The sequence below is a fragment of the Daphnia pulicaria genome, chromosome 1 (assembly GCF_021234035.1).
Source record: "Daphnia pulicaria isolate SC F1-1A chromosome 1, SC_F0-13Bv2, whole genome shotgun sequence".
In the NCBI taxonomy this organism is placed as follows: domain Eukaryota; kingdom Metazoa; phylum Arthropoda; class Branchiopoda; order Diplostraca; family Daphniidae; genus Daphnia; species Daphnia pulicaria.
The window spans coordinates 11,710,953-11,726,530 of NC_060913.1; the positions used below are offsets into that span (position 1 = coordinate 11,710,953).

The window sequence follows — 15,578 nt, forward strand, 5'->3', positions numbered from 1 at the left end:
GCTTGAACGAAAAATGTCGCTTCAATTAAAATGTCATAACGAATAAAAGCCGATGTGGAGGTGGAGTCGTGACTATACTATACGCTCCCGTAGTTTATGAAAGGAAATAAAGGCGGAGCGATGTGACAAGAGGAATTAGAATTTTTTTTATTTTAGCTATAACTACCTGAAATCGTGTGCCTGGCTTTCACTACTTTTTCATCATCCACTCCTCACTAGTGTAAAAATTTTACAATTTTATTGATCTTATTTTTTCGTCCACTAGTGTCTTTTTAAACAAAATTTCTTTCGAATGATCAATCACGCTATTGTTATTTGTTAATAAGGAAATAAGTATTTGAAATGTGATCTCTTTTATCCGGATTTATTACAGATTTATAGTGACAATGCTGAAGAAATGTGTCGTACTGGTCATCTTGGCTCTGGTTACCGTGCACGAATGTGGTGGAGACGGTGACGGCGTCTTTTCGTCTGCCATTCATCCGGCAGATGCGTTTCTTTCTTTTCCCTCTGCGGTAAGTACCACCATATAGCAATAAACGTTAACAGTTGAGCGAAAAGGATCTGAAATCTTAAGTTTATACTTTGTGTTCGTGTTCTTTTTGGATCGTTGCCCGTTTCTTTTCAAGTTGGCCGAAACGGCTCACGCCCATTCAACGGCCTTTTTTCATTTTTGCTATTTTCGTAATCGGATTAAAACCATTCAAAAACAAGGGAAGCACGCTCCGATGGATGATGGTAGCCGCCGCTTTGCATGTCAGGATGCAAGTAACCCCAACACAACTTAGGGCTTACGTAATATCACAATGACTCGATAGTTTGTTTAGGCAGTAGCTGCTATATCTCGAACTCGGGATTTGTTTCTTTCTTTTTGGTTAGAAAAATGGCTTTTCTCTACCTGGGCGGAGTTGCTGGTCTTGTTCACGCTGTCACAGCAGTATATAATGGAGGCTAGAAAACTGTAGTATATACTCACGCCCAGGATTGTCATCGGATTAATTAATAACGACATATTTACGCTGTGGAGTATAGAATAACTATACGGGAAACGGACAAAGTCCACTCTCATCGTTTCCGCTCCAGATCCTGTGTGGCTCTAGTAGACTGATTTGGTCGCGCTCTTTGTGACAACAATAAGGCCTGAGAGTTCTCGTGATTGTTATACAACTGACACGGCATCCAGGCTCCCGCTCCCCCATCCCTCTCCCTTTTTTTTAATGTATACAATTTGATTATGACGTCTCAGATATGCTACGTTAGTTTATCGTAAAACCATATAAAACGCTGACTAACTACCGGTTGTGTTTGTGTTCAAGCGTGACTTTTTTTTATACGTACGTCCGGAATTTTTAGAAATTGTCGTTGATCACGAGATAATTTCGTTTGTTTTGGTTTTGGTTTGATTGTCTTAAATTTATTTTTTTTAAATTTTGATTCAGGATCGAGTTGTTAGGCAAACGTCATCTTCCATGACACCGAGTAAGCTAAAACCAAGGCTAAAACATTCAAAAAATAATTGCGATCAAATCTGTTTGATTAACTTTTGTTGCGTTATATTAGGCCAATGTTCGTTCGGTCGCGGTCGCGAGTTGACTGTCTGCCACTGGAACATGACCGATCTCGAGTCTGTTGAATCAATTGAATCGCGTGCCCCAGCTTGGCAGCTGTCGTCCGGCCGTCTGTCGTATTTCCGAGGCGGTCCAGCCACTGATGCCTCGGGAGACCAAGACGGTAATTTGCAAATGTTATCCAATTCAACAACACATATCTAAATCAAATTTTGATAAATGAATACATTTTGACTGGATACTCTATAGGTGGGTACTTGTTGATGGAAACTTCGAGAGGAACGGCCGAAACTTTGAAGTTGCCCAGCATAATGATCAACGCCACTTTGCCGGAAGGGCGATGTGTTGTTTTCCAGTGAGTTTTCAACACTGATGAGTATAGATTCATCGACCGTCACCGAAATGTCATTTAAAGAAATATCTGAAACGTATACCCTCAGGTATGCGATGGACGGCCCGAGTGCCGATAGACTTCGCTTGGTGTTGCAACAAAGTCAAATGGTCCATCAGATGGCGAATGACACGGTCTTGTTGGTCCCGCGACGGGAAACGCTGTGGGAGGGAAGGAGCGACACTGGCGACAAATGGCTAACGGCTTCCGTCCTCTACAGTCACGGTCAACCCCACCAGGTAAAATAACATCGCAAAACAAAAGAAGTATTTATTATACAATCACGCACTCGACTCATCATCCAAATGAAATCGCCAACGTCCGGTTTGTATATTCATCAGTTGGCGTTCGAAGCGGTCGTTGACCAATCGGTTCAGAATACGCGACGCTTGCGTGGCCATTTTGTGCTGGACAATGTCGATCTCGGAACCTGGAAGGAAAGCGAAAATGAGAAAGCCCTTAACGAGAATCCGGATACGCTTATGGTGGACCCTTGTCTAGGCCATTGTAACTTTGACGGAGGATTCTGCGGGTGGAGCAACGATCAGGAAGACGACTTTGACTGGAATCTCGTAAGAACCTTTTTAATGTTATCTAAATTTCAATTAAAAATGGGTTTTGTGCTGTATAGGGAAGAGGAAGTTTAAGCGGAGTAACGGGGCCTATTACTGGGCACTATTCCCGCGGTTACGCCTACATTGATTCCGGCTATCCTCGACGACCAGGTGATCGAGCCAGACTGTTATCACCACAGATGGACTCCACTGGTGAATTGCATAATTAACCGATTAATCTGAAATTTATTCAAAATGATAGATCACCATTATATGTACCATTTTGCATCACAGATCCGGATCAACCACTTTGCCTCCGGTTTTGGACACATTTGTTTGGTAACGGTATTGGCACGCTCAAAGTGATTCAGTCGTTCGGATTACCCGGTTCAGAGATTTCTAGCCGTGAACTGTGGTCGCTGACTGGCGAATCGAGCAACAATTGGCATCAGGGTCAGATCAGCATTTCGTCGAATTCAATTTTCCGCGTTAGTATTTACATTTCCTTAGAGAAAGACCTACGGATGACACTAAAATATTAGAGCTAGTCAAATTGAGACTGGGCTCGTTTTCCACCAAAGAGTTTGTTTTTCAAATAATAAAAATAATTATTATTGTTTTATCCTACTAAAAGATTATTTTCGAAGCAACGACTGGCCGAAATCATTTGGGTGATATCGCCATCGATGATGTTTCTTTCAATCCTGGACCATGTCCAAGTGCGCCGCAAGCGGCGGCTGCTCCCACGCAACAAAGCGATTGCAACTTTGAAATTGACGAGTGCGGATGGACGAATGCTGGAACGCGGGAAAACGTAGATGATATCGATTGGATTCGTCATCCGGCCGAAAATAGCCGGCAGCTGCTCGTCAAAGACCACACGACATACACAGGAAAAGGTACGTTATATAACCCTTAACAGTCAGCCAGTGTACACTGAAGAAAGAAATAATCATTTCGTGAAATATCAGGTTACGTGATGAGTCCAGCGCGCAGTCCAGTTCAACGTCCCAGTGATCGGGCTTGGTTGTATTCTCGTCCGTTCAACGTCACTGCCGGAACACTGGATATGCGATGCCTTACTTTTTGGTGTGTACCTAATTTTTATTGAAATTTATTTTTTCTTTATCAAATTAACTGGAAGGGATTTTAATTGTGTTGTTAGGTATTTCATGAACGAGCCAATCATCGATCCTGCAGGTCCGAGTTTGGGTTCCTTACGCATTTACACCCGGACAGAAGACAAATTTTCTGGTCTTCCTGTAATGGGCCAGATGGTCGTTATTTGGCGGCTTCAAAATCATCAAGGTAGTGCGTGGAAAATGGGACGAGCGTTAATCCAACAGACTGTCAATTACCGAGTGAGTTCATTCCTGTACGAATCTATATCATTTACAAAAGCTATTTAAAAATGTTGTTGACTAAGGTGGTCATCGAAGGACTTTGGGGTTCCAGTCGAGGCACTGGATCCATTTCCATTGACGACATTAGTTTCTACGAGGGAAGTTGTTCTAGTAATATTTTCATTATTTTATTCTCTCCATGAATGTAAGTTTTTTTCAAATTCATATTTCATCCATTTTTTCGTTTAAATATTATTCAGCCTATCCGAACCAAGCGATGCCCATGGCAACTGAATGCAATTTTGACCGCGACACATGCAGCTGGCGAAGTGTCGGCAACGGGACCAGCGTCCGTCCAGACACTGATTGGCGTTTAGCTACGGCTGCCCGCCGCCCAGCTAACCTTCCTGACCATACATTTGGCGCTCCAAGTAACGACATTATTTGATTGTCAATTTCTGTGGAAGAAAGGAACAAATTGTAGTTGTCCTATTTTCAGGTGGATATGTTTACTTTGACGTGTTCAGTCAACAGAACCGGCAAGAGGTGATCCGTCTAGTGGGGCCCAACATGACTTCCGGAGGAATTGGACGGCCACGCCTCTGCCTGACTTTCTGGTTCGCGGCTTTCGGTGCCGGAGATACGACTCAGTTGAGAGTTCTGATGATGGACAGTGTCACCAGCTCCGAAAAGGGTAGGACTTCCATGTTATCAATGAAAGATATCATATATTCATTATCAGCATCATGTTGAAAGAATTTTTCGATGTAATATTTGTAAACGTATTTTTAGAAATATGGATGGTGCGTGTCGTTCAACTCGAAGCAATTCGTCCCGATTGGAACTTTGGGTCAGTGCAGAGTATCTCAAAAATATTTAAAAAAAAAATACATAGGCGTATATAATTTGCTTCTAATAATAGCCAAGTGGAGCTGGAAAGCGACGGTACAAACCTCTCTGGTCAGGAAGTGAGACTAGTATACGAAGGAAGAGCTTCCAACGGCGGTTTTGCCATCGACGATATAACAATTTATCAGGGAGGATGTCAAAGTGAGTTTCCACGCCACCCTCGCGTATTTCATTTCAATGTCGTTAAAAATATTTCTGAACTTTTCTAGCTCGTCCGAAAATTGCCACGCCCATCTCTTGAGGTCGAGATCAGATTTCCCGTCTGCTGTGTACATCTCCATTTCAGATAAATATGTACGTACTTTTGACAACATAAGAAAAACAATAAAGATGAGAGGGAAAATCAAAGAATTCCAAACGAATGAATTGTATTGTACTCTGCAATATCTACATAGAGGATCACCAGTGTACTCGTCACGATTCAAACCTATTTCGAATAACAAGTTGCACTGCAAAGAAATGCTCAGGGCGACACGTGAAAAATTTCCCAATTTTACTATACTAGCTGTAATGAATTTTTGGCAGTTAGAAAACAAAGAATTCACAAAGAGTTACGACATCTATCAACACACACACCATTTCGAAATTTCCGAGGTTTTAGATCTGCCATTTTTAAATTTCCTGGTCTGACTGTTCTGTCTGCTCGACTTGATTCCTCTCTCGACTTTTCCACCGCTCGCATCTCGGACACGGTTTGAAGCGATCCATGCATTCCGAATGGAACACGGCACCACAAATCGGGCACCTAAACGTCGAATCCAAGTCAAAAGGGAATATGACCGCATCCGAACGACACGCCTCACACAAGAAACCTTGAAATAAAATAAAAGAATGTAACCTTTTCTTTGAGATAATAAACGAAAGGAAAAAATGGAAATGGATACCTTTCATCGAGCAGAGACCGCATCCGCTGACGTGTAGTTTGCCATATTGAAATAACTTGGTCAATTGCTGATGAAGCTGTCCGGATTGTATCAAAGGCAAATCAACTAGACTGTAGACGTGCTGCTGGATGTACAAGTACTCTTTGCCATAAGTACGTTTGCGGAACTCTTCTCCAGCGTTCTCCGGAGTGCGGCAAGTCAGAAGGAAGGCAGAGAGATGTTGCAGCTGCGTTCGAACGTCGAGTAAGGCGGCAAATTCCCGCTGGTAAGAGTAGATGTTGCGATCAAACTGGATCGCATCCAATGCCGGATCAACTTCAATGTCTTGGAAAAACTGCCGAACGGCACGGCAGACTTTGCGCTTTGAATAATCACCGTTGAGGAAAACCCGAGCCGGAATGATAACTTCGTCAGCGTCGGTATGACAGTCCGAACAATACAAACCGCCGCTGAAATTACAAACTCGAGCAGGGCCGTAGATTAGGCCAATCGGGCTGGAACATCCGGCGCAGCGATAATTTTGTTTGACAAGACTACATTCCTGATTCAACGTCAGCAGCATGGATGCAAACGGCGATTGCGGATTTTTTTCGCCTGGAATCGAAATCAAATAAAATCACAAATAAATTCCAACTCTCATATTGGGTGATTTGAATGAATTTACCAGAAACGATTTCGAATTTCTCTTCAGGAGAACTATCTCTTGTAGTCGATTCAGTTGGCGAATAATTCGGCGATTTGGTCAAGGCGTTGTTGCCAATGTTAAAGTTGGAGTAATTTTCTAACAAATCTTCAAAAGTCGAAGCTTCTTCTTCGGTCTCTTCTTGTTCGTCACCCGCAGCATCCGTCAAAGCTTCTGCAGCCGCAAGTTCTTCCGACAACGATTGTGGCGGAGTGCTTGGGAGACTGGGAGCGACAGCTACGTTCACTTTAGCTTCTTCCAGCACGGCTGGGCTTGTAGACCGACTATTTTTCATCCGTAGGCGGGTGACGAGAACAATTTGCGAATCAACTTCTTCCGGCAAATCATCGACACGGGACGATGAATGTGATTGTGAGAGGCGAACTTCTTCTTCGGGAGTGAGTAAGGCGGGTGGTATTGCTACAGACGGAGATCCCAATGGGGCTAGCCGCATACCGCTAGGTATATTTCTATCTGATTCAATTATCAAACGAAAAGCCATATCTTCATCGAGCTTCGGTACATTGGTTGACGCCAAGCTCGTCGTTAACTTGCTGGCTTGCTTCATGGGCTGTAACGTCTCGTCTTCATCGGTGAAACACAAGGCCGCATCGACCCCCTGTACGACAGCCTCTTGGACCAGTGGGGTAGGCGGTGACCAGAGCCCAGCCAGAAGCAGAGGGGTCGTGCTCCAGTTGTTTAACATGCTACTATTGACGGCCTGATGATAGAAATAAAGATACTCAGTCATGATCAGGGAAAAAAAACCAAAAAATGTATTGCTCCTCATTTTCTGAACCAAAACTTCTGAGTCGAAATTATTTTTTCTAGATTATGGAATGTGGACATGTTTACGAGTAATTTACCAAACGAAATTGAAGCATTTCTATGCCGCTCAACAGCTTTCTAGCTATATCAAGATGCTCAGGATCACGGAGGTACGCTTGACGATCGTAGAAGTCATTGAGAAGTCGACGCTCTCCAGCTAGCAGCTCTATTTTGGAACCACAGAAGATTGATATAAATAAACAAATGATAAGTATCTCCTTATTCAAAATAAAATTGTTGCTGTTAAAGTGAACGTACCAAGGTAGCTGGTAAGCATGCCATCGTTAAGGACGAGCCTAATCCATCCACGACATCGACCAATGTCAGACCTCAACCACGGGCAAGAATCTGACAAGTAGTCAACCGAATGTCGATGAGAGAACCCGAGCAAGAAAGGCCAAAAGTTGGGAGACGGTTGTCGAATCACATCACCAGAGAAGACGCTGGAAACCTTGTCGATGAATGAGTCACGTAGGCGGTGAACAAACAGAGCTTCCAAGACACAGCACAGCGTGTGAGCTGATTCACTATTCCCTTCAACGACCGCTGTTGACTGTTGTTGTTGCTGCTGCTGCTGACGTTGCACCTCTCGCACAGCTTCACCCAAGTGGCCCGTCAGTGCCGTCTTGATCAACGCGTCGTAATTCATGTCATCTCGGGTCTTCTGGCGTTTCCACATTTTTCAATACACAGATTCAACACACACATAAGCACTAAAGACAAGAAGAGGGGGCTAAACGTTTTCAGACGCTGGTTCACTAGCTTCAACCAATCCGTACTTCTTCAGCTTTTCCACTGTAATTGTTTGAGCACAGCCAGGACGAATGATGCGATAGGTGCCAGGTGATGACAAGTCGACAACAGTAGATCCTAGTCGAGCGGTAGAGCCGTCTGGAATAGGGCCACCGTTGAAAACAGCCCCGAGATGCTCCCAAATCCCTAGAAATTCTTCTACCGATAGGGTACTCTGAGATCCGCTGATGTTGGCGCTAGTCAACGCTAAAGGTTCAGCACAGCTATTCGCCAGTTGACGAATGAACCAAGAATCCGGAATTCGAATGCCAACAAGTTTAGTTCCGGGGTTGAGTTCAGGATTCAAGGCAGGACTTCTTTCGAACACAAGGGTGACGGGTCCAGGTAAAAGGTCGTGCAGTAGACGTTCATCTACTGTAACGTGTCCCCACTTGGCGATTTCGCTAACTTGCGACACGCAGATAGCAACCGGTTTATTCTTGTCTCGCGATTTGATTTGATAAAGTTTTTTCAAAGCTTCTGGACTTTGGGACAGACAAGCGATCCCATATAAAGTGTCTGTTGGAAGAGCAATCACACTGCCCGATTTCAGAAGCTCCACTGCATTTTTTAGGATGGCTGCAGAGTTCTTGGGCCCAAGGAGGATGACTGGGTTGATCATTTGACAATATTAAAGGTGATAATGAATTAATGTTAACATGAAAAAAAGAAAGTGGTGGTTTGAAGGCAGTTTGTGTCTAATCACGCCACAGGTTGGAGCACTCGTGGTTGCAGCACTTGTAAAAGGTGGTCATAGGCTCATCTGCAGATCGTGTCTGCATCTGCAAAAAGTAAGCTCTTGAATGGTCACACTTGGGGCAATTTGCTTCAGTGGAATCCACATTCTCCCAGGCAGCAACTCCTCCTAATACATCATCCACTTCCTTAAGTTTGGGGAATGATTTGCTGCTAACTTTTCGAGTAATGTTGAACACGTAAGGGCAAGTACGGCAAGAGAAACGGAAACACTTGGGTCCTTCTTCAACACCCAAAAGATTTCCACACGTGGGACAGAACATCAACATTTTGATAACTTCGTAAGATCAATGTCTTCTCATTCAAAAACTTCGTACCATAATACAGAGTTTAAAATGCCACCATTTATATCTGCAAGGGAAATCAAGCATCAGGTAACTTGAAAATGTTACATAATAATCATAGTGATGGAATTTTACCTCTAACAATCGCAAATTACCCGTTGAAAAATGTTGCTTCGATCTGTGCTTCGATTAATGTCGTCCCCTTTTTCCAACATACTTCCGCCCATGCTTTTTCGTCAGCTGTTTAGAAAAAAGCGTTGCCAAGTCGACAAGTCGTGGTAACGTAGACCAAGTTCGAAGCGCCAAATCGAATTGCGAATTGCGGAATTGGGCCGAATTGCCGATAAATAAACTAATTATTTATTGTTGTCAAGATTTATAATTTATAATTTATAACTTCGTACTCATAGTAAGAAGTAATTTATTTCATGAACTTTCCCTCCCCAAGGCCGAAAGCCCGAAACCATGCCGAAACCCCTTCTGGGAAAAATTTGAGTATTTTTTTTTTATAATAAAATATTATGTTTTGGCAAGCCCACAATAGCAAAGTGATAGTAGTTGATGGGGAACCCACCTTTTTTTTCGGGGGAGGGGTTTCGCACCCTTTGTTTTTTTTTGGTGAAATAAAACGTGAACGTGGTGGCCTGGTGGTGGCATTAGATTTTTATTTGGCGCAATAATTGTTAACTGTCACATCATCAAACCAGATGATTTTGGTCTGTTTAAAATGGGTCGTTTTGAAAAGTGAAAACAACTTTAACATCAAAGGCTTACAAAGAATCGAATGCATAATACTCTGTAATGAAGCTAACTTGGGTTTGAACTTTGCTTTCCATGCCCTGCATTGTACGGAAGACAGCAATTTTACTAAATTAGTAATAACACAGAAATGTAGGCTAAATTTCTTTTGACCGAACCCGAAAGATAGAGGCTATAAGCTATATATATAAGTATACATACAGTATATAGTTTTCAATCACTTTACTTTTTTTTCTCCATTGAAATCGTCGTAACGGATTCACGGTATAGCCGCAAACTTTGTGCAGCAGCCAATCACATTGAAGGAAGCAACATTTTGAAATCGCAGATAATACAGTGACACAAAGTTTACCTAACTATCTATAACAATAAGCAAATCAACTTGTTCGAAATTGCGTGAGGCAAATGTGGCATCTCTTGGAGACAGGCAAAAGCTCTTACTGACAGTGAAGCTAAGAGAGTCGATTGATGACACTTAGATAGCTTCGTTTGCTCGAAACGCTTCGATCTGGTTGGCTCTTTGGCGTCTGAGATCGGAACGGATGAAAAGCGATAGAGCAGCGCCGAAAAACAGTGCTGCCGATAAACTTCCGTTACAGACCAAATCGCCGTAGTTGCTCAAGAGCCAGCCCCCAATGATTGTGAAGACGATACCAAATACTTGGGCGGAAGCATTCAGTAAACCTGACGACGTCACTTCTGGCTCAGGGTACGTCAATTCAGCTGCAAACTCGAATCCAACTGGCAGATATCCAGTCATAAAGAACCTTAACCAAAATACAAATGTTACGAAATCTTTTAGAACACATAAGTTATATTTTAAAAAAAGCGGATTACCCTACAGCTCCGGCCGTGACGAACGTAATGACGATATATTGAAGTTCGAACGTAAAAGTGTAGGCGACCATTCCGGCCACTGCTAATCCATACACCACAAGAGTTGTTTCCCTAATTAAAGCAGAACGCTAAAGTCAGCGACATATCTTGCAAAATTAGAGTATCAGGAATTTTCTTGTTTACCTGAATTTGTGCGTTTTGTCAAGAATGATACCACACACTACCGAGCCAAACATGCCGCAGACGACGATCGTCAAGCCAATCCGACCCGCATTTTCTTCTTCACCCTGAAATTTAAAAAAACGATTATTTTTACTTACATTTTTTGACATAAAATAATACTCAATAATGTTGTCATTTTAAACTTCACATTATGCTGTGTGGTATAGCCTATAAAAATTTAAAATACCGGAAAATGTCGAAGCACAGTTTGATTGAGCAGGGTAGACATAGCGTAAAAGACACCGGCATTGATTCCGTACGTAATCAAAAGCAAAATGTAATTCTTGTTAGTGACAATCGTTTTGACTGACTGGTAGTAGGTCACCGGCTGTGACGATTGAGGTGCGATGCGGGCCGCATTCGGAGGAAGAGGCGGTTTAGCTTGAAATCCTGTATGGAATAGCTTTTTGAAGTTATTGAAAATATCTCTGGAAAAATAATAGACTTTACCGATCACTACTACAATGAATAAGGCCGTGCAGACGCCCGCCACAATGTAGAACATAAGTTTCAAATCGGCTCCAATATCATCGATATTTTCGTGGTCCTTTACCAAAATAGGGGGCAGAAAAAAGCCGAGGGCCACGCCTAACTGATGTAAGACAAGTCTGGTTAGTTCAGGTTTTTTGGAAATATTTCAAACTCGCCATTCGGTCTGTCGTGAATGTGATCAGACAAAGTGGATTGTCGTGCAACAATCCAGAGTTTTACTCGTGTCTATTACAACAGACCTGATTGCCGAAAACACCTATTGAGCACGCTGAAGAAACCTGTTCCGCTCCGAACCAGACGGCAGCGACATTGGGTGGAACACCCAGAATGAAAACCTTATATGAATAAAAATTATATGCTGTTAGTGGAATATTTTTACATCGAGAATGAAAACCAATGTAAATGCATGTAAAGCAAAAATAAGTCAATTTAACTTGTAAAATTTACTATATAAAAAAATATACAAATAAATAATAATGTGATCAAAATTATTCATTCCCTGCATAATTAACACACACACAAAAATCCAAGAATCAAACCTGCGACATGGCCGTTATCGTCTGACCAATGAGTGCCACATAGAAAAGATCTGGAGCAGCGCCCAGAACTTTGATCCACGCTCCCAAAGCTGTCCCGAAGGCTCCCATTAGGAGCGTTATTCGTAATCCCTTGACACAACAGAGATTTAATTTTTTTTTTTTTTCAATATTTATTCAACGGAAGAAAAGAATAAAATGATTCTTACCACTTTGTCCATAATCCAGGCCCCAGGGAAAATAAGCGGAATCTAAACCAAATTGTGAAAATAACTGTGAATGGACATGCTCTATAAATTTTTATGGAAATGTAAATGTAACGCACGTAAGTAACCATATAAACCAGAGAAGTCCAATCAACGGTTGTTGAGTCAACGTTGTAATATCTGGAAAACACAAAATTAGGTTATAATCTTTGGAATGCCCAACAAGCCCTTCATCAACATTTGTTTCCCTCGTCCATACTTCATAATCAGATTGTTGATAATGGCAAACTGGATCCACTGAAAGGCACTTGACATGGAAACCAGAAGAAATATAACAAGCATCAGCCATCGTCGTCGATACACTTTGGTTTGGATTGGCAACGGTGAAAAACAGAGTTCTTCTCTTGCTCCGGCGGCATTCAACTTTTGGGTCTCCTCACCTACCTGTAAATTTACAGGTTCGAATTTTGTTCAAATTTTTTAAAAAGAAGCAGCATAAAAAGGGGACGATTTAGTTGGGCATATACCGCACGAAATTAGATCTTTTTCCGTGGAAAAGGTTTGTTTGAAAAGTTCCTTTGCAAGGTTCATTTCTGTTTACCGGTATTAGGTTACGTCACTTTTCTTTTTTTCCTTTAGCTAAATGCATTAACGTGAAGGGTTATAGCGAAGGAAACAGTTAATCAAGGTCGTCCACTCGTCACTTGGCATCTCTAAAAGAAGGACGTGGGAACATTTATACGACAGTTATACGTGAATTGTAATCAATATCACTCGCCCGTCAAGTGAATTTAAAAAAAAAAGAAGTGTAATAATTGCACACCCACAACCTAACCTACCTCTGTTTTGCTAGGTGTACGTTGAGGTGCGGCAGAAAGAGACTCAACCGTCGGGACGATTTGATAACTCGTCATGTTGAATAATGTATAGGCTCCCTAATAAACAATTGAAAAAGTGTGAATTGATAATGCAACTAGATCGTTTCGTCGCTTATCTTCTTAGGTATCAACCCCTTGTTTTCGAAAATATCCATGTCCCTGACTGGGGAATAGAATTATGCACAGCATAATCAGTAACGTGTGTCGACGTGATTGTTGTATTCAAATTTTGGGACATGCTACCTATCGGCTATCGCATCAAAATCTTTTGTAAACGAGAAAAGTTAGCCTTGGACTAATTGAGAGGGAAAGTAGCGCAGCTGAAAAGAACACAAGCGAAATCTGGCAACTTTCTCCGCAAGTCCGGGCTATTTTGAGTTGCATGATACTCGAATCCAGTGTTACCGAACAACAGCTCAAAAGATCGGGTTGAAATCTCGACACGGAAGACGGAATACCTCGTCTAGTACAATGGAAGCGAAACGGTGAAAACTGAAAAGATAGGATTGCACAGCAAGTTGTTCCGTGCAGAAATAAATAAAAATTTAATTTTTTCCCCATTTGCGTGTTAGTTGTTTTGGCTTTAACATAAAATTTTTTAAAAAGGAATGGCCTACTTATAAAATTTCAATTTTTTGAAGTCGATCTTTCCGTGAGAGCTAATAGCCTGGCGTCCGGTGTCTATAAAAATATGTGTGAGAATGTCAACTGATTAGTTTGAGTAGGACCGAGTAGGACGGAAATGTAAATGTAGAACTAATTTCCTTTTTATTTCTTCTAGCTAACAGGATGAAAGCTATCAGTTTCTTGACAGCAAGCTTATTGCTAGTGCACTGATTAAGGATTGAGAAGCCTGGCATTTCACCACGACAGTTCTGCGTACGTAGTTATTTAGATTATGTTTCATTAAAGACATTTATTCATGTCATTTAAAGCTTTACGTTTTGTACATGTATCTTTAGTACAGGCGATAAATCTTTCTTTATCGTAAAGCTTAGATAATTTTGGAGTGCAAAGTTTTACTGAATGATTTCTAAATTTTGCATTAAATGCGATATTGAATAAAGCGTGAGGATGTTTTTGGTTTGGTGTTTTAGAAAAATAAAACATTTGCGCATTTTGAAACCGGCCAACAGCCACCGAATCAAATAATCAATATTAGCAACAAGCACGTTCAACTGGTTGGCATCAGGCATGGAATAAATTCCCTGCTCCTAGATGGCAGCACGACAGGGACACCCAAAATACTCATCTCGACTCGAGGGAAATAATAGCTGACCAAAAGCTGTCCAAAATGTTGTCTAGTGTCAAAGCGTCGATACGTGTAAAACGACCAAGTTTTATTACCTAAGACGAATAAGTTATCTCTGCAAAAGTGGTTGTCGAAAAATAGGCACTGCACTCTGGATTGGGAAGACGACGATGAGGCACACACACATGAGACAATCGTCCACCAATACACTGGAGACGGGAGAGAATCACAATGGAGGCTGGCTTCAACTATAGTTTACTCCAGAAACTCTAGAACTAGGGAGTCCTCTCTAGTTTCAGCGTTTTGCTTTATAGCCAGCCTTCGTCTAACTGTGCCCGGCATTCGCCTATGTCGCTCCCGCCTCGGCTCCCGCTATACCCAGCACATTGGCTGCTGTGCACTGCTGGGTCTGCTGCTCACGTGGCCAGATTGGGGAATGAACTACACGATCTCATTCACGCTGGCTATATGCGATTTCCTCTCGGCGTTATTAAACGACGGATGCTGATATTTTGTGACTTGAGCCTTTTGGCCATTCGAGTGAAGGAGAAGTCTATAATTTAATAAACGGAATCGTTGCTTTCCATTTCTACCCGTCGTAGCGTGTTTTTAAATTATTATGAGGCGCAATACTCGCGCAGTAAATTTCATATATCTCATTGTCGTCAATCGAGTGACATCCTGTTATATACTCGACGAGTCCACAGTGCATCCTTTGGCATCTGCTTCCCCTATTAGTTGATTATGGTCAACTTTCAGTTACCAGTTACGGTATGGCTATCGCCAGAAAAATAAACTGTATTCAAATTAATCTTACGGAGCGATGAGTTCATATAGATTATAGTTACATAGCAAAGCATTACAAAACTATCCATTAAACAGAATGCCCTTTGTTTAAACACACTTGATGAATGTATGAGCTTTGACTTTTTAATTTTTTTACAAACATAATTATATCAACGATGCAATGTAACAAAATAGGTCAAGACCTTCAGCTGGTTGGTAAAATTTCTACTAAATATGCTAATTGATAAATTTTAAGATAGTTTTGGGTAATTACGCTCTACCATACCACATTGCTACATATTTCAGGTTTTCCCTTTTAGATACGTCGTAAGAAAATTAACTCCAATGTACTTGAGAGCGTGACTAAGAAATAATCGAAAACTTGCACACAATGTTTTTGCTTATGCATAGAAAACAAGAAAGCGGTGAAAATTTAAAGGTCACAAACGAGGATAAATTTTCACGGTGGACAAAAGTTAGTTTAATTTGATAAGGCATTGGACGCTTATTAAATTTTACGCGACTGAGAAGTTACCATAAATAAATGAATGATTTAAAATATAAAAAGGGACTGAATAATGATATTATTTAAAACAGGTTCTCTGGATTGGACATTGGA

General features: G+C 41.6%; 5 protein-coding genes across 8 annotated transcripts; 1 reads left to right on the forward strand and 4 right to left on the reverse strand.

The window, feature by feature from the left end:
• Positions 1 to 386: 386 nt before the first annotated feature.
• LOC124336860 (MAM and LDL-receptor class A domain-containing protein 1-like) lies at positions 387 to 5,060 on the forward strand. The gene is made up of 17 exons (XM_046790751.1): positions 387 to 515; positions 1,440 to 1,479; positions 1,561 to 1,731; positions 1,818 to 1,923; positions 2,009 to 2,198; positions 2,301 to 2,531; positions 2,591 to 2,726; positions 2,808 to 3,001; positions 3,148 to 3,412; positions 3,485 to 3,602; positions 3,679 to 3,874; positions 3,940 to 4,027; positions 4,117 to 4,287; positions 4,356 to 4,550; positions 4,649 to 4,706; positions 4,779 to 4,906; positions 4,975 to 5,060. The coding sequence occupies exons 1-17, from the start codon at positions 387 to 389 to the stop codon at positions 5,004 to 5,006; spliced, it is 2,448 nt and encodes an 815-aa protein (XP_046646707.1). The 3' UTR covers positions 5,007 to 5,060.
• A 56-nt stretch (positions 5,061 to 5,116) lies between these two features.
• On the reverse strand, positions 5,117 to 7,838 carry LOC124320992 (pleckstrin homology domain-containing family M member 1-like). The gene is made up of 5 exons (XM_046783906.1): positions 7,418 to 7,838; positions 7,198 to 7,325; positions 6,314 to 7,052; positions 5,650 to 6,243; positions 5,117 to 5,577 (listed from the first exon to the last, which is right to left on the reverse strand). The coding sequence occupies exons 1-5, from the start codon at positions 7,836 to 7,838 to the stop codon at positions 5,378 to 5,380; spliced, it is 2,082 nt and encodes a 693-aa protein (XP_046639862.1). The 3' UTR covers positions 5,117 to 5,377.
• Positions 7,839 to 7,843: 5 nt separating this feature from the next.
• LOC124320993 (yrdC domain-containing protein, mitochondrial-like) lies at positions 7,844 to 8,712 on the reverse strand. Its single transcript, XM_046783907.1, has one exon. The coding sequence runs from the start codon at positions 8,571 to 8,573 to the stop codon at positions 7,893 to 7,895; it is 681 nt and encodes a 226-aa protein (XP_046639863.1). The 5' UTR covers positions 8,574 to 8,712; the 3' UTR covers positions 7,844 to 7,892.
• LOC124336914 (DNA-directed RNA polymerase III subunit RPC10-like) lies at positions 8,650 to 8,976 on the reverse strand. The gene has a single exon (XM_046790881.1). It carries the CDS (start codon positions 8,974 to 8,976, stop codon positions 8,650 to 8,652), a length of 327 nt encoding a protein of 108 aa, XP_046646837.1.
• A 663-nt stretch (positions 8,977 to 9,639) lies between these two features.
• On the reverse strand, positions 9,640 to 14,588 carry LOC124320695 (feline leukemia virus subgroup C receptor-related protein 2-like). 4 transcript variants are annotated; one of them, XM_046783560.1, is made up of 14 exons: positions 14,269 to 14,588; positions 13,539 to 13,602; positions 12,883 to 12,978; positions 12,645 to 12,756; positions 12,303 to 12,487; positions 12,163 to 12,223; positions 12,047 to 12,088; positions 11,841 to 11,969; positions 11,541 to 11,636; positions 11,260 to 11,401; positions 10,997 to 11,199; positions 10,771 to 10,874; positions 10,588 to 10,698; positions 9,640 to 10,517 (listed from the first exon to the last, which is right to left on the reverse strand). In XM_046783560.1, exons 5-14 carry the CDS (start codon positions 12,383 to 12,385, stop codon positions 10,226 to 10,228), a joined length of 1,263 nt encoding a protein of 420 aa, XP_046639516.1. In that variant the 5' UTR covers positions 12,386 to 12,487; positions 12,645 to 12,756; positions 12,883 to 12,978; positions 13,539 to 13,602; positions 14,269 to 14,588; the 3' UTR covers positions 9,640 to 10,225. The 4 variants fall into 4 exon arrangements, with proteins under 4 accessions (XP_046639516.1, XP_046639515.1, XP_046639514.1 ...); XM_046783559.1 differs by lacking the exon at positions 12,645 to 12,756; XM_046783558.1 differs by lacking the exons at positions 12,645 to 12,756; positions 13,539 to 13,602.
• Between the last annotated feature and the right edge of the window lie 990 nt (positions 14,589 to 15,578).

Bases quoted from the DNA above. Each gene is read 5' to 3' on its own strand.
- LOC124336860 (XM_046790751.1), top strand. From the start codon at position 387: ATGCTGAAGAAATGTGTCGTACTGGTCATCTTGGCTCTGGTTACCGTG. The intron at 516-1,439 runs GTAAGTACCACC...ATTTTGATTCAG, and splicing joins TTCTTTCTTTTCCCTCTGCG to GATCGAGTTGTTAGGCAAAC. The intron at 3,002-3,147 runs GTTAGTATTTAC...TCCTACTAAAAG, and splicing joins CGTCGAATTCAATTTTCCGC to ATTATTTTCGAAGCAACGAC.
- LOC124320992 (XM_046783906.1), bottom strand. From the start codon at position 7,838: ATGTGGAAACGCCAGAAGACCCGAGATGACATGAATTACGACGCGTTG. The intron at 7,326-7,417 runs GTACGTTCACTT...GTTCCAAAATAG, and splicing joins CATGCTTACCAGCTACCTTG to AGCTGCTAGCTGGAGAGCGT. The intron at 5,578-5,649 runs GTATCCATTTCC...TTTTATTTCAAG, and splicing joins CGGTCTCTGCTCGATGAAAG to GTTTCTTGTGTGAGGCGTGT.
- LOC124320993 (XM_046783907.1), bottom strand. From the start codon at position 8,573: ATGATCAACCCAGTCATCCTCCTTGGGCCCAAGAACTCTGCAGCCATC.
- LOC124336914 (XM_046790881.1), bottom strand. From the start codon at position 8,976: ATGTTGATGTTCTGTCCCACGTGTGGAAATCTTTTGGGTGTTGAAGAA.
- LOC124320695 (XM_046783558.1), bottom strand. From the start codon at position 12,957: ATGACGAGTTATCAAATCGTCCCGACGGTTGAGTCTCTTTCTGCCGCA. The intron at 11,402-11,540 runs GTCTGTTGTAAT...GTCTTACATCAG, and splicing joins TAGGTGTTTTCGGCAATCAG to TTAGGCGTGGCCCTCGGCTT. The intron at 10,875-10,996 runs GTATTTTAAATT...TTTAAATTTCAG, and splicing joins CTGTGCTTCGACATTTTCCG to GGTGAAGAAGAAAATGCGGG.